The 17,467-nt window shown below is 31.8% G+C and overlaps 1 protein-coding gene across 3 annotated transcripts in view; it reads left to right on the top strand.

The window, feature by feature from the left end:
• LOC134246429 (FYVE, RhoGEF and PH domain-containing protein 4-like) overlaps positions 1-16,782 on the top strand; it is a 50,158-nt gene extending 33,376 nt beyond the window's left edge. For 2 of the 3 annotated variants that reach the window (XM_062728789.1, XM_062728791.1), the window contains 17 exons: positions 85-183; positions 2,194-2,342; positions 3,183-3,339; positions 3,908-3,995; positions 4,533-4,583; positions 5,191-5,249; positions 5,523-5,669; positions 7,988-8,071; positions 9,830-9,868; positions 10,953-11,032; positions 12,886-12,916; positions 13,112-13,195; positions 13,341-13,469; positions 13,841-13,987; positions 14,347-14,475; positions 14,690-14,835; positions 15,879-16,782. In XM_062728789.1, the coding sequence (XP_062584773.1) occupies positions 85-183; positions 2,194-2,342; positions 3,183-3,339; positions 3,908-3,995; positions 4,533-4,583; positions 5,191-5,249; positions 5,523-5,669; positions 7,988-8,071; positions 9,830-9,868; positions 10,953-11,032; positions 12,886-12,916; positions 13,112-13,195; positions 13,341-13,469; positions 13,841-13,987; positions 14,347-14,475; positions 14,690-14,835; positions 15,879-16,029 (1,770 nt within the window). In that variant the 3' untranslated portion in view covers positions 16,030-16,782. The remainder of the gene's footprint in view (positions 1-84; positions 184-2,193; positions 2,343-3,182; positions 3,340-3,907; positions 3,996-4,532; positions 4,584-5,190; positions 5,250-5,522; positions 5,670-7,987; positions 8,072-9,829; positions 9,869-10,952; positions 11,033-12,885; positions 12,917-13,111; positions 13,196-13,340; positions 13,470-13,840; positions 13,988-14,346; positions 14,476-14,689; positions 14,836-15,878) is intronic. The other variant, XM_062728790.1, reaches the window with a different exon arrangement.
• Positions 16,783-17,467: the final 685 nt, after the last annotated feature.

Below are 17,467 nucleotides of genomic sequence, written 5' to 3'. Positions count from 1 at the left end.
CTGCTAAAGGTTGCAATTGTTATAGCATTAATTCTTTTTCCTGATCAATACGTGTAAAAAAAAAAATCCTTTGATTTACTGCAGGATCCAAATTGTGTTGGGGAGTGTAAAATTAAGAAGATAGCTTCCGAGTTATTACAGACCGAGGCAGCTTATACCACAAGGCTTCAGCTACTGGATGAAGTAAGTTTTATGTTCATTTTATTGAAGTCTAGATATGGTATATTAACAGTACAAAAGTGAAATCAAGAGGTATAGACTAAATAGGTGGCAGAAAGCTGGCAATCTCTTCTTGAGTAGTCACCTGCGTGGTGCAGTGGTTAGATCGTCTGATTGAAAGTTGCAAAGTAAGGAGTTTATCCGTTCATTGTGGGTTTGAATCCCACTGTGGGATGTGGAGACCAGTCCTTCTGAGAGACTGTATTAACCGAGGTCCCACGCAGTAGGTGCTGGCACAAAAAAGATCCCTCCCTGCTCAACGGCCCTAAGTGGTGAACAGTATAAGGACAAAATTTTCAGTTCTCCACCAGCAAGTGGTGGAGTCACCATATGAGTGAAAAATTCTCAAGAGGGACATTAAGGGGGGACCTATGTCCGAAAAGTCTTTGTGTGAAATTTTCAAAATTTTGACATTTCTTTCCTGACCACTTGCTCTTTATTTTTAGGTATTAAAAACAATACCTTTATATGCTTATTTTTACATAGGAGCACGTGCAAAAACAGTGTAAAGTGCTAAAAATAGATTATTTTCAGACATTCTTGTTCTACTCCAAATATGCGTTAAAAAGAACCAAAAATGTAAAATCACATTCGAAATCAAGATGTATTCAATTTATATGACTTGTATCTTTAAAATTAGGGCAAGTTCATTGAAATTTATTTCGCATGAAAAATTATAAAGGCGCACAGTATAAGTATCACCCCGTTTTTCTTGTCGTATTTTTAACAATTCCGACATACATGACAGGTAATATCTTAAAAAGTCTTTGTGTGAAAATGTCGTAATTCATATTGTTTGAAAGAAACGACACATCTCTTTATTTTAACAAAGAAAAAAGTATACCTTTATGATAAAATAAACAAGAAATATGACGTTTTCTTTTATTTTCGTACTCTTGTGTCATAAATTTTGACCTTTTTGCACTAAATTAAAGGTAATAAAGGTAAGTAAGCACTGACAAACATCTGAAAATAAAACTAATTTGCGAAAAACGAGTATTTTGTTTTGATTTAGAAACCATTTAAACAGATTAATTCTTTTCTTCTTCATTCTAATCATTCTGCCCCCCCCCCCCCCTATTTCCCCGTCAACAACGAACACCTATTAGAACCTAAGAATGACTTTATAAAATAAAATATACATGTACTACAAATCAATAAGCAAATATACGTACAAGCACATTTCTAATTTTTTTTTTAGTTTTATCCAGAAAATACAATTAATGGTAAACATAAAATTAAGCATATTTCCCTGATTTAAGCCGCTTTCTTTGCTGAATTTTATCTTAAATCTTTTTGCACTTATATATCAGCATATCATCGAGGTATTTCTTCACAACTTAAATTACTATGAATTATCTACCAAAGGAAGAGAATTCTAATATTAACAAACTCCATAAATCAAAAAAGACTGTTATTAATTATGAATAAATTTTCTTTTTGTAAACTGTGTACGTTATTGATTAATAACAATGTTATGCCTATATCACTACTGCAAAAGTCAACAGGTAAAAAACAAACGTCGCTATTGTGACGTCACGTAACGCTGCTTTGACGTAGAACGACATAGGTCCCCCCTTAAACAACATACAATCAATCAATTATTCTTCTTGAGTACACCAGCCTCAAGTTGCCATCCAGCAATCACACATTCTTTCTTCTTTCTAGTACATAAAAGACTTCAGGACACTTTAATTTGATAGAATTATTTGCTACCTTAAGTTTGAGTACATGTACTAATCATTTGCAAAATACTTTTATGCTGTAAAATCACATATTTTCGTGGGATTACCTTTTTTGTTGCTTGAGGAAAGATATCAGTGCATGATATGGGGATTTGATTACATGGAGGAACCACAAAAGCAACAAAAATTAATCCACATAAAAATGATTGATTTTACAAAAATTGTCTCTCTGAATGCAGCAGATGAGAGAAACAAGTGTTTAAAGGTTTCATCTGTGATATTTTTCCAGACTTTCCAGAAGAAATTCCGGGAGGAGAATGAGAGCCAGAAATTTCTGCCGCCGGACATCCTGCCTCAGATCTTCTCCAACATTACCAGCATCCACCACTTCCACAAGGACTTCTTGCTGCCTCAGCTTCAGAAGCGCATGGCTGACTGGTAGGTGGAGGGGGGCGGGGGTTACAGAAGAGAGCATGAAAGAAGGGTCACAAACTACATCATGTACAGGGAGGGACCTTGCGTACAGGGAGGGGTTCATGTAGAAAAGTCAGTGCAAGGGAGGGAGTAAAAATAAGAACAACATTTCAAGAAAAAATTAGATTCACTTAGAAATGCTGTAAATATGGATATTTTTTAAAACAAAACAGGCAGTATATAATATACAGAGGAATGGGGTAAAAAAAAATAGAAGAAGGATTGGTTTCAAAGTAATAGGAGGGTCTCCTTAAGATATTACATTGGAAACGTTCACATAGATCAGATAGCACCAGGGAGGTGTTCACATATATTAGATAGCACATAGTAGATGTTCACCTAGGTTAGATAGGAATAGATCATAGCCCATTTGTGTTCACACAGAGCAGAAATTACTGTAAAAGGTGTTCACATAGGTCAGATAATGCACAAATATTCAAATATATATAGAACAGCACAAAGGAGAAATTCACATAGATTTTACAAGAGAGGTGTAAATGACAATATAAGATAACACAGTGTATTTTAAGAATTTGTGTTTAGCTTTCTCGTACAGTAAAGCATGCTTATAATGAAGGGCCAGGGAGGGACAATTTTGATTTGTTATTATCGTAAATGTAATTCCTTGTATCTGTGAGGTTCACAATACATTTTAAAGCTACAGGGAATGAAAATTAATTTGCTGTAAACATCAATTCATTATAAGCTTTTCTCTATAATCATGTTTTATTGTATATTGATGAATATTAACTTTTGTATAATTTCAGTAATTCATTTTTAATCTCTATAATGTTTTTTGTTTAGGGAAGCACAGCCAAGGATAGGAGACTTAATGAAGACCAACGCCCCCTTCCTGAAGCTGTACACAGAGTATGTTCGTAACTTTGACCACGCCATGAACCTTATCAACACATGGACGGAAAAGTCACCCAAGTTCTTAACTCTCCTCAAAGAAATCCAGGTATATCTGACTTGTTTTTAGTTAAATTTAATATATACATGTAGAAAGCTTGATTATAAATAGGGAAAAACAAGCTGTAATAATTTTAGTACCTCATATGTTTATAAAGGGAATTTAAGTGTATACAGTAAAACTCGGTTTTAATGAAGTCACAGTGACCTACGAAATTACTTCGCTATATCTGTAATTTGTTATATCCATATAATATGGTTTTATGGTTTATAATTTGTTAAATTTATATAGCTGGGAATCCAAGAAAACTTTGCTATAGCCATGAATTTGTTATATCTGTGTTCGTACTAAACGAGTTTTGCTGTAGTTTGAAATGTATAAACAGTGGAAAGAAAAAAAATTACCTGGTACTACCGACAATCCACTTGGCGAAATGTACATTCGGGTTGAATTATTCAGAAATTAACTCACCTCTCTTTCAAAGAGAGAAACAATCAGAAAAATAAATATTTAAGAATTTACTGCCTACTTTGTTGGTTATGCCAAGGCATCAACGATAGTTGGAATTTAGGTTAATTTGGCAGCATATTCTTCACTATAAATTTTCATTCTTTAGAGCTATCCAGAATGTGGGAAGCTGACCTTACAACATCACATGTTAGAACCCATACAGAGAATTCCTAGATATCAATTACTTCTTAAAGGTGAGATATCACATGTTAAAACTCATACAAAGAATTCCTAGATATCAGATAGGATATATCCTGTATATAGAAATCCTAGATATTGAATTAAACAAAGAAATCTTAGATATGGAATAAAACAAAGAAATCTTAGATATTGAATAAAACAAAGAAATCTTAGATATGGAATAAAACAAAGAAATCCTAGATATTGAATATACAAAGAAATCTTAGATATTGAATATACAAAGAAATCTTAGATATCAGCTTATTATAGAAGAGATACTGTATGACATATTGAACAAGATGTTTATGTGGAATGTAGCCACTAGTGTTTAGAACAGTGTTGAAAAAAAATAAAAAGAAATCATATAAAACACAGTAGGAACCTGCTCAGGAATCAACTACCACTGAACAATCTAACACAGAAATAAATGTACAAAATACTGAACCGTTTTAGGAAATAAAGCAAATTTTGTTTTGATATTGTGAATTCTGTCCAATGTAGGTTACATTTGTACACCATCTCATTACTATGGTTTACCTTTATTTTTTCAGATTACATTAAACATCTTCCAGAGGACTCACCAGATTCACAGGACGCTAAATGTGAGTATATATTATGTCCCAGATAACGAGTTTGCAATAAAAAATTATGTTTATATACAAGAACTGTAAACCATTTCTTATTTTTGATGTATTAATTGTGTCTTTTGTATTTATGTGATAAATAAATTTAGTACAAAAAAATCATTTCCGTTGAAGTCGATGTGTATATACATTTATGTACATGATAAAAAGCTAAATGAAATTTAACAAAGCCTAACAGGGCTCACAATTAACACACTTGTATTTACGCTTTTACTGAGTACCCTGGTACTCGATCGGATAAAGGTCTGAGTAACCGATTATCAAATATTAACTGATTTGACATCCCTAATTTAAACTGTATTCACTAATTTTATGCAAATTTAAATTAATTTACTGTGCATGAAATAATTTTCATTACTTTATAAACTCTGTTAAGCAAATCTTACGCAATTTTTTTTATGCATGCTAGAGAATAAAGTTACATGTCACATTTTGATTGTCAGATAAACATCATATAAGTATAATGTATTGATGCTAATTGTGAATGAAAAAACAAATTATCCCAGATAAATGCATTCAACATGCTTGTATGAATATTTGATTCTTTAAGTTTGAACTTTAACAGCTGCTCTGGAGAAAGTAGAGATTGCCGCAAAGCATTCAGAAGAAGCCATGCGGAAAATCGTAAGTTTGAGTCTGATCTCAGAAAAAACAATGTTACTGTAATGTATTTGTAATTTTCATTACAGCAAAAGTCTAAGATAAAGATATATATATTTGATCATTTTTTTTAATATGAAACAATGTAAATTCAAGTCACCAAATGTACAAATAATTCTGTAAACTGCAAATTACGAACTCTATTTTTACTATGCCTTTAGATACATATTATACATAGTGTACGAAATAGACAATTAAATTTTAAAATGATCATCTTAATAATTATGTTGTTTATAGGAGAAATTCCACAAGTTGTTAGAAATCAAAGAAAAAGTGACCACCACCATAGATCTAATAAGTCCCACCCGCGAGTTAATACGAGAGGGAAAAATTAAAAAGATCTCGGCTCGGGGTGGAGAGAGGCTTGATCGGTATCTATTTCTGGTGAGTATGGTGCCAGTGCCTATATCTATAATCTCCTGCTAGTGAGTAAGGTCCCCCTATATCTTACTCTAGAACAGGATTTAATGGTTTGTGTGATAAGTCTGCGGTGTTGAATAGTTTCATGAATGAAATATACATTTTCACAAAATGAAGGGTTTGATTACATGATTGAAAAAAAAACCCTCAGATGATTGTCCTTTGTTCAAAAGAAACTCGTGTTTATTTTGAAAAAAAAGAGATTAATTGAAAGTAAATTGTTAAGATTTGTTTTCTATGAAAAACAGACACTCAAGTATTAAAATCAGGGAAGTAAAATTCTCAATTTTAGGAAATGTTTTTTCAAAGAACAATTTAAGAATTTGTAAATACCATCAAGGATTTTCTCAATCATTATATATTAATTTTTCATCAGATTTTTACTTAAGGATACACCAAAGGTTTCCAAAGGGCAAAATTTAATTTGCTTTTAATTCTTTCATTAACAAAGATAACACATTAAAAGTATATATCATTTGAAAGCTTATTAAATTCACAATTTAATGATGTTAATTTAAATTATCATTTTTATCTTATTAAAAACATATTTATTTTTTAATGTAAATATTAAGGCATTTATATTTTATAAATCAACTTTTGTGTATTCCACCTCTCAAAGTCAAAATTTTGCCTCAATGTAGATTAAAGATTGAACTTTAAAACCGTATCTCAGATTTTTGATAAATCTTCTTATTAAAAAGTTACATCCATTTTTCTTTCAATGTTACCAATTTATTAGCCTAATTCTACATTTCCCCCAATAATTCGAGAACTGAGCAAGATATCAAAAATCTGAGATACGGTTTTGTGAACACACATTTGAGACGCATTCTGGTCAGTTTTCAGAGAAATTGGTCAATAAATAAGGGAGCTGAATCCTTTCAAATAATACCACCAACTGTCTGATCTTACTTTACAGTAGAGGGCAAAAACCCATTACACAACAAAGTCTGCCAAAGCTGGAAATATATGACACCTTGGAGATTCAGCTTTGGATACCTGTCACTTATCCATATTTCCTATGCATATTCACAAGAATGGGAGGTTCTATTCTTTATTTAGGTGCTTTTAATGAAGTAAAATAGGTTCAATTCTGTATCAGAATGATTTCCCGGCAAAATGGCAAGAGCTAGGCTCCACCTCCTATTTCATGGTCATTAGTAACCTGTTTGATCTCCTTCCCTAAATCTAAAGTCCCTGTAGTTTAATTACTGATAGCCTCTGTGTGGCTAGTGAAGAATTCCCCAAGTGGTCACAGTGATTTATTGCTCCTTTCAGTAGCAGGCAGTTACAGACCAAATCAGAAGCTTCAATAACGGCACATTCACATGTGTTAATGTTTATGTTTGATTATTGTTAAATAATTAGAAAACCATTTAATAATCAGCAAGATTTTTTTATGCATTATAAAGCAGTGATTATCATTGTTTTCTTAGCCAAAAATCTCAAAATTGACAAAAATCTTGAAAAAAGCCTTCGGTGTATCCTTAAGGATATCTGATCCTCAGCCAGGAAGGATAACTCCAAAAATTAATATTTAATTTGAAATGCATCAAAAGGAAGCTAGAAAATGAAATCTTTTCACAGAACAATCTTCATTTTATTCACCTTAATAAGATCAAGGTTTTTGGAAGTCTTAGAAAAGGTTTTATAAAAGTTGAAATTTGTACCCTATAAAAGACAAAAAAAAAACCCACAGTATTAGAGAAATAAGATTTTCTTGAATCCGACCTTCGATACCAATACTTATTAGCCTGATATGAAATTAGAAGTGATATGCGGTGTCTTGCAATGATAGCAAAAGCCTTTTACACTATATATTATAGAATATATGACGGAAATAGAAGACAAAAAATACCAAATAAGTATTAAAATCATGACAATTTCTCTGAATGCCTGGATACCTTTCTTTTTTTAACCTAAAATATGTATGTTGAACAATTTGCAATTAGAAAATGCATTGCCGATATTCCAATTCGCTTTTTTTGCAAAAATATTGGAGAATTGACAATTTCCCCTATATTATATAATTAACTTGAATCTTTAACTTGAACGAAATACTGTGGATAAATTTACATAACTTTGTAAAGTCAGAGTACGTACTTTTATGAGTATTTTTGATTACTTTACTTAACTGCTAATTTTATAAACCTGAGGATCGGACTACCTTAAAAGGTCATAAAATTATGAACGCAGAATCAAAAAATGAACACTTGAGTTCAATTTTTTTGTCATTTATTAATTTGACCAATAATTAAATTTTGCTGTTCTTTTACTTTCAGTTTAATGACCTACTTTTGATTTGTGGGGAGTTGTTGCTGGGAAGTTACAAGTTAAAGGCAGAGTTAACAATTGATGGATTAGAGGTGGGTGTGGCCTATTTAATTTTTTTTTTTGAAAATCGCTTACATATAATAAATGTGTCTTATATATATTCGTAACACTATAAGAACAATATATAAACTTGCACATTCATATATATATAGCATAACACTAAATTATGTAGTAATGAGGTTACTATTATACTGTATATTGTAATATATGAAGAGCTACAGTGTAATTAATTAGTACAAAGAGTCACAGTGGGTGTATTAATTGTAGTAGAAGTTATATATAACTGTTTTATTAAGCAAAAACATATAGAAAGATATTTTTAAAATAAAATTAAGTGCATATAGCTATTGTTTTCATATTAGGCCATAAAAAAATTAATTTCTTGGTTCTTAGGCCCTCCCTCATCTCTTCCAAGGGTGCCTCATTGACCCTTTTTATTAGCTCACCTGAGCCGAAGGCTCAAGTGAGCTTTTCTGATCAAAATTTGTCCGTCGTCGTTGTCGTTGTTGTCGTCGTAAACTTTTCACATTTTCATCTTCTTCTCAAGAACCACTGGGCCAATTTCAACCAAACTTGGCACAAAGTATCCTTGGGTGAAGGGGATTCAAGTTTGTTCAAATGAAGGGCCACGCCCTTTTCCAAGGGGAGATAATCATGAATTTGTTAAAAATTAATGGCATTTTTAAAAAATCTTCTTCTCCAGAACCGCTGGGCCAGGAAAGATGAAACTCATGTGGAATCATCCCCAGGTAGTGTGGATTCAAGTTTGTTCAAATCATGACCCCCGGGGCAAGGGTGGGGCCAAAATGGCCAACCCAAGTTTTACATAGGAATATATAGGAAAAATCTTTAAAAATCTTCTTCTCCATAACCACTGGGCCAGGAAAGATGAAACTCATATGGAATCATCCTCAGGTAGTGTGGATTCAAGTTTGTTCAAATCATAACCCCCGGGGCAAGGGTGGGGCCAAAATGGCCGACCCTAGTTTTACATAGGAATATATAAGAAAAATCTTCTTCTCAAGAACCACTAGGACAAAAGATGAAACTCATGTGGAATCATCCTCAGGTAAGATTCTTTTGTTCAAATCATGACCCCTGGGGCAAGGGTGGGGCCAAAATGGCCGACCCAAGTTTTACATAGGAATATATAGGGAAACCTTTTAAAATCTTCTTTACAAGTACTTCAAAGCTATGATTAGTGATATTCATATGGAATCATCCTCAGGTAGTGTAGATTCTAGTTTGTTCAAATGATGAATGCCTGGAGGGGGGTGGGGGGGGGAAGTAAATTCAAGCCTGATGTGCTCAGGTGAGCACTGTGGCCCCTGGGCCTCTTGTTGCTAAATCAATGAAATAAAAAAAAACAAAAAAAACAAATCACCTCCCTCATAATTTTTTGAGGTTTTTTACAGTGTGAAAAGCTACCTCATCATGTTTTGGGGGCAATAAAAAAGTAAAAAAAAAAAAAAAAGATGCCTCCCTCCCTCATCATATTTCTTGAAAAAAGGCCTGAGAACCAAGGAATTAACTTTGTTAAAATTAATTTAAGAAAACTTTCTACACATGTGAATAATTGTATAAATTTGAAACAGAAATTTATTTTAAAGTGAACATTTAATACCTATAAGCTTCATAAACGATAATAATTTGCAGGACCAGCACATGATAATATTTCAGTTTTATTATTACATGTACAAACTGTTTACCCTGAGAAGGCCTCATTATTTGTGTTTGTGTGTGTTTGCATGCTTCTGTTTTATTGTCCATTTCTGATGATTTTGTTCTAGATTGAACTTGCGGAAGAAAATATTACTCATGCTGACTGGGTATGTCGTCATGGATACGGGCCTGCCTTAGCAACATATATACTTAACATCACATGCTTTTCAAGCCATTAACATTGAATTGTAATTTTCATCTGGCCAAAAACTTGAATTTGATTGATAAAAAGGATCATTGTTTCCTTTTCTTAAAATAGAATAAATGAAATATTGTGAAGGTATAATTACCTGTCAAAAAATGTTTTTCAAAAATGACAATTGAAGCATCTCTTGTTAAAATTTATTACAATTAGAACTGAAGTTCCTTTGCTTTTACTCATACAAAGCTACAGAAATAGAATGATCAAATGTTATTATTTTGATTTGAATTAATTTTGTTTTATTAACGATGGTTGGCTTGATGGAATCATGTTTTCATTGTATTCATCCCATTGACCACAAATATCATACATTTATAAAGCATAATTGTGAATTACAGGTGATGGCGAGGTGTCTAGGGTCAAATACTGTAGTGATAGACTGGTCAAATATTATAATCATTAGTTTTCAAGGGAAATGGATTTAAAAATCTTATTTTCATATTAAACATTATTTTATTTAAGTTAAAATTAAAAAAAAAATTTTTTTTTAAAATTGTACTTCTATTTAATTGAAATTATACAAATGTTCAAAGCACAGAATAGTATTAATAAAGAACTGATTGTTTGATTGTATTACAGTTTTATTAGTCACAGTCTTAACATGACAGCGTACCAATGATATGCAGTGAGACACAGCTCCTACAAACATTACAACCTCTATATATGCAATGCCCAAAATCATTCTGTATAATTATAACTCCCATCACATATAATGCATTATGTCTACCCTCTATATAATTGTCACAGTTAAATTAAATTTATATATGACTTTACATGGACATGCATTTCATTGGAATTTTATAAAGCCTAAAAATGGAGCAAATGTTACCCTTGATAAAAATTGTCAGGAAAAAACATGGTAACATCCCTATAATTGAGATTAATTGAAAAAATGCTTTCTTAAGTCTTATTGTAGAATTACAAAATGTCTGTGTATATAATAATTTAAATGTTTTAATCTGTAAAATCATACTCTGTTTACCTTTCAGATTCTAGAAGGAGAAAATATAGACATTCCAAACACATTTTATGTTAAAAGCAGACACAAAATTATCCAGTTTCTAGATGAGTAAGTATATTTATAAGTTTACCTTAGATTCTTAAAAATAATTATCTCAAAGAAGGGAGGACATATTGCTTTGCTGCTGTCTCAGCCTGTCTGTTGGTCCACCAACAGTTTCTATTCATTTTCTTCGCAGAGGCTGCACATATTGAAATGAAATTTTGTACATGTATACAGATTTATCATAAGCTTATCTAGGTCAAGTTCTGTTTTTGGTACCATTGGACCATTTTGGACAGAGCTATGCCCCTTTGACTTAGAAAAATTCCAATTATTTGGGGGAGGGAGCATCAGTGTTTTACAAACATCTCTTGTTTTAAAAAAAATTGTTTGTTTACTAGATGGTCCAACTTACACATTATATTTGCCATTAATTTATTGATCACTAAAAAATGACAAAATAATTGTGAAAAAGAATGAACCCTTTTACATATGGAAACAGCGTTTAGTGGACTTCCTTTTCTGTAAGGTTGTGGAATATTAGATACAAAATATGATTTATTTTTCTGTCCTATAGCCATGTCACATGATTGTTAATTCAATTTGTCATCAAAAATTTGTTATTAAAGAGTTCAAGAAAGGGAAGAAGTTAGACTAAATTACACCCTAATACATTTATTAAATGAATGTAAAATTTCTCCTTTGCACCTTTGAAGATCAACCTTCAGGTATTTTATTATATTTTAGCAAACGAAGTTTAGTGAGGTCAGTTAAAATGGAATCACCATGTTAATTTTCTTTTAAAGTGTCCGTTTGTCTGTCTGTCTTCTGTCTGTGACGAGATTTTGTCCGGACCATTACTCAGAAACTATTAAGGATTTGTCTGAAAAAATTTGTACACATATTATTTTACCATATGAAGTTGTGCACCTGATATTTTCATCTTGATTGGATTACTATTTTGAATTACAGGTGTTTTTTCATTTTTATTTTGTTGTTTATGTCATGTACCGTACATTCTAGAAACTATTGCAAGGATTAATATTTCTGAAAATTTGTACACATATTATTCACCATACTGAAGGTGTGCACCTGGAATTTTCACTCTTTTTGTTAATTTTTTTGCATTTTACAGGTTTTATTTTTTATTTAAATTGACTTGTTCATTTTGGGCTCATGTTTTTATAAGGTTTGAATATAGAATCTAGAATATCTGTTCAAAAATTGTAGCTTAAAACTTCATAAAAACTTAAAAAAAGAAACATCATCAAGTGTTAAAAACAGTTTTTACATTGCACAGAAGATAATGTAATTTCATTTGTCTCTTGGGAATTTTGAAGCATGCATGTTAAAGATAAATTAATGAGTTGTGTTGGAAGTTGTTAAATATCTCTTATCAAGCGTGTGTGTTACTTCTTTCATCCAGAAAAGGCACAAGAATTAAAGATCTCTCTTCTCTTGATTCTCTTAAATGTAATTTATTGTCTGTCAAAGCACTTCATTACTGGATGACCAGCTCTTTGTTTTCAAAATGCATTTCAAATTTGGCCTATATCAAGATTAATTTGATTTTGTATAAATGGTTTTTTCCTTAACAATGTTTGCAGAGTGACATAACACATAATTGCAATATATTTTTTTAATGCAGAAATAAAAGAAAAGAAATGAAAAAATAAAAAAAGAATGTTACAATGGAATTAAATTGTATTAGAATTGATGTTTCATTTGGTTGCACCTTTGTTTCATTCTTAAGAAACATGTGATGCAATAATATTTCACTGCAAATATTTGTAAGTAAATTGTGATTACACCCTTAGATCCATACATTATTTTTGAATGGCACCTTCTCTGAAAAACCCAGCGGGGGGTATTTGTCCCTATTGGACAGTTCTAGTTTTTTTTTTTTTTTTGTATTTTAGAAATCCTGGAGAGGAGAACAGTTGGTGTGAGGTCAGTTAAAATGGAATTTTTTAAAAAGTTGATGAAATTGAATTTTCTTTTAAAGTGTATTTTGTCTGTAAATTATTAATTTGTGATAATTTTTTCCCCTCAAAATTAACTTATTCATATCACAAAAAACATCTATATGTATATTATCTTAGAGAAGAAATTGATATTTTTAAATGTTGTAAATGTATTTTACAGAGCATTAAGAATGTAATTAAGGAATACCGAGTCAGAAAACCCTCTGTCCGACTCACAGAGTTACCACCATGTAATGGGGGAGAGGTAGGGGATTTTACAGATGTTAATCAGCTCACATTGGTGACTATAAGGTTTATCATGTAAAAATACATGTACAATAGTAAAAAAAAAGCAAATATAACATTCAATATTGCTGGCAGCATCTGTACATATGTGATGTATTTTGTAGGTTACTGAAAGTGACCTTGGGAATGTGGCGCCACACTGGATCAAGGACGATGAAGTGTCAATGTGTCAGCTGTGTAGTAAATCATTCACCGCGCTGAAACGGCGACATCACTGTCGAGCTTGTGGCAGGGTGAGTGTTTTTATTGAAGAGATAAATTAAATACCTGGATGATAAAGATTTCTGTTGGAGCACAAGGTTGTAGAGCACAAGGTTGTACAACTTCAAGCATTACCATCCTTGATTTGGCACATGAAAGTTGCTCTTAAAATCGGATTATGAACAATGTATCCATTCAGTCTCCTGAATTTTGAAGCATTTTATGAACAAGATTCAATATTAGATGTGAAAAGATGTGGGGTATCTTCTCTGAATTTTCTTTAAATATAGAACAACTTTGTCACTTCTTTCATAGAAAACATTAGAGCAACTCATACGCTCATGAAATCTCAAAGTTAAGATAAAGAAAGAAATATGAAAATTTTTTCTTAAATATTACATAGGTTGTGTGTGGAAAGTGCTCATCTAAGAAGAGTAACTTGGCCTATGACAACAACAAGCCAAACCGAGTCTGTGATAAATGTTTCCACATCCTTAAAAATGTTGATGGCAAGGATGTCGGCATGAAAGCTCCGAAGGGAGTCCGAAAGGTAGGAGAGAAAAGTCTATCCAGAGTTCACATGTAATGGAAACAAAATGTTAATGGAGTAAACTGGGATAGAATAATTAAAGTACCATAAAGTACCTTAATGTTTTGTGAATATTTTATGGTATTTACTTGTGGCTTAAACTTAAAGACTTTAGTGTTTATGTAATATGATATTCATAGTTCAATCTAAGGGGCCATAAAACTAAGACAAGCTCAGTTTTGATCTATGTCTCACTTTTCCTTAAATCTTCTGCATTCCTTTTGTAAAAGTGAGACTGATTAAGTTTTAAGTTTGAAGTTTTTTGGCAGTGGAGCCTGAACTATTTGTCTATTTAAGCTTTATTTAATATTTTTACGTAGATGAATGCCAATGATCCTTCTATCTTATCTGGGTATCTCAATAAAAGTATGGACCGCGGGAAGACCTGGACCAAGAGATGGTTTGTCGTCACCAAGGACTTCGCAATGTTTGAGTTCAAAGCTCACCAGGTAAAACCATATCGAGGGGATAAAAATAGCATGTCACAAACAGCTCACATCTTTCATTGCTATCCAGGAAGTTCATCATTTTAATATCATACCGCTTTGTTCTTTATCAGTTCTTTACAAAAACATTTATTTATGGAACTATGAAATGTCAGTCTTGCTAATGTTAACTGTCCAAAATGTAGCGTACATTGATTTTGTTTGTTTTTAATCGCAGGATATATATGCCATAGCAACCTTGCCACTACCTGGTTACCAGGTGATATTTCCCTCTGACAATATGGAGAATGTGTTCTGTCTGAGTCACCCTCAGAAAATGCCACCTACCCACCTACAATCAGAGTGTGCAGCCAGCCGTGACAGGTACATACCATTTGGTTTAATAATCCTGAAAAAAAAAACATTTTGTTTTATATAATCCTTCAAAATCCTTTTAAAAAATTTCACAAAAAATATATAATACTGTATTGTTTTCATGTTGAAAGTTTCACAAGATTTTGCCTTAAATATTGAAGATTTATGATAAAAGTAACTTGTTGAAACTAATATTTTGATGTAGATTTAAGAAATAACTAAGTTTTTGGTTTCATGATGTGATCAATTGATTGGCTTGCATGATAATTTGCATAAACACCTTCTTTATGCATAAAATTATCAGGCAAGCCAATCGATTGATCGTTGTCATGAAATCAAAAAATTCTGAGAGTTATTCCTTATATTTATATGCTCTTGATTCTACAAAATCACGTGCTAAAGGCCCCGCTTCTCTCTTGATTTTTCCCGCCTTGCACATGATTTTTTATAACCACACCTTTGGATGAACCAATACTTTTGCATGTATGTAGAAACAATGTACATTTACTTTTTGTAATTTTGTCTCGGACAAAGACATTGGAAATGTAAATATTAATGGATCACTTCGTAGTTGAGTTCAGTAATCTTCCTTGAGAGAAATTTATAGAAAAAGAAGCCGAAAATTTAAATCTACATGTAGCATCATGATTATCCCAATGAAAGATGAAAACTGATAAACTTGAAGAAGAATGATTTTAACTTTACTTCTGGACAAAAAATTATTTAAGAAATTGAGGTACTTGTAGACACCCTTTGAAGGCACAAGACATCAGTACAAGAACGTATGAAAGCTGTATAAGAACAGTTCTATACAAGGAAATCAGTACATGGAAAAATCTGTGCAATGAAATCTCTACATGAACACTTGATCACTCAATCTATATACACAATGAGGTCAATAAATGAACTCTGTGAAGAGTTCAATAATTGCTTTTTTCAAAATTTTCTTATTACTAATTTACATATTATTACAAGAAAGATGAAAATTACATAGATTTTTTTAATAAACTAGCCAATCTTTATTTTATTACTTTTTTTATCTTCCCTTGTAGATGGGTTGAGGTTCTGAAAAAAATGGTAAACTTAGAACTTCCAGATGATCCAAACCGAAACTCGACGCACTCTTCAGAGAGTTCTGGAAGTCAGACAGCAGACGACAAACAGCAGGACACAGCAGATAAACAAGAAGGAGCAGACGAATGAGCACGGATCCAAAACATTGCCAAATCATGCCAGAGGACATAACTTTAAGAGAATTTCTGAATTGCCAAGATACAAAATATATGCAAGGGTCACATGTTTGAATGATCTTGTCTGTTACTGGGTGTTTATGTGAAAAAGTTAAGTTTTATCACCCAACAATGTTGATTTTTAACAACATTAAAACCATTCTAATCTAAAACAGCAATGAATTTCCATTTATTTCATTATTAACACATTATTTGATTTGTTGTTATATAGAATAAATGAGCTTTGTATAATGTGAATATTTATTTGTGAATTATTATTTGTTAAAGCTTTTCCTGAGTATTTATTTTGGTTTGCCCATTGTGGGAGTTTTTTGCTTTTAACATCATGCATTGAAGAATGATTTAATTTTAAACAGTGAGTGAATAAGCAAGACAGAGGAATGGTATTTTTCCTTTTTATCACATTTCATTCAGAGGACATAGTTATATATTCTAGGTCAGTACATGCAGCTTTTAATTAACTTTATGTATACAGTTAAGGCCGTTTTTTTGTGCAATGATTTTTTTAACTTTTAAGTTGGCTTTTTGATTACATGTGTTTATTGTGTATATGTTTTTGTTATGTGATAAAAGCAGTTCACAGTTTTATTAGATTTGCTTGAAATGCTACAGAAGTGTGTTTCAGATCTCTGTGCTGTTACATAATTTCATCATTTTTTATACTGAAAGGTCAAAATAATAAATGTTTTCATAATGACAAAAATAACAGTTCTATATTGATTTATTGATTTTGATGGATGGTAATGAAAGGAATATTAAATTGTTTTAGAAGTTAAGAAAAAAAGGATTGATTGATTGTATGTTGTTTAACGTCCCTCTTGAGAATTTTTCACTCATTTGGAGACGCCACCACTTGCCAGTGGAGAGCTACAATTTTTGTCATATACTCGGCACTCATGATCAGGGCCATTGAGCAGGAGGGAATTTTTTGTGCTAGCACCTATTGTGTTACAGGACCACGGTTTATACGGTCTCATCCAAAGGAACAGTTTCCACATCCAAGAATGGGATTCAAACCCACGATGTAAGGATCAACTCCTTACTTCATGACTGGGATATAACATACAGTAAAGTTGGTTCATGATCAAATGATCAATTTAAAGATACATGATAAAATAACAGAAGCAAATATGATATTTACAATACAATTTTTTGGAAAAAAATGTAACTTGTAACTTTCCAAGAACTTTAAGAATTGAGAAATGTGGTTTCTCAGAGCAGGGTATTGTCCTTGCCTTGTATATATACCTCCATTTTTTTGTAAATCATTTAAATTCAGTTCATTATTTAATGTAATTAATAACTATTCCATCATCACCATCTTATTCATGTAGCAATATCAAAAGTACCATTATCTCTCCCTATTGATGGAGATAACAGCAGTAGTCATT

Source organism: Saccostrea cucullata, unplaced genomic scaffold (genome assembly GCF_032062105.1).
Source record: "Saccostrea cucullata isolate Sc308-1 unplaced genomic scaffold, CSIRO_AGI_Scuc_v1 ctg532, whole genome shotgun sequence".
In the NCBI taxonomy this organism is placed as follows: domain Eukaryota; kingdom Metazoa; phylum Mollusca; class Bivalvia; order Ostreida; family Ostreidae; genus Saccostrea; species Saccostrea cuccullata.
This window is presented reverse-complemented; position numbering and strand designations above follow the sequence as displayed.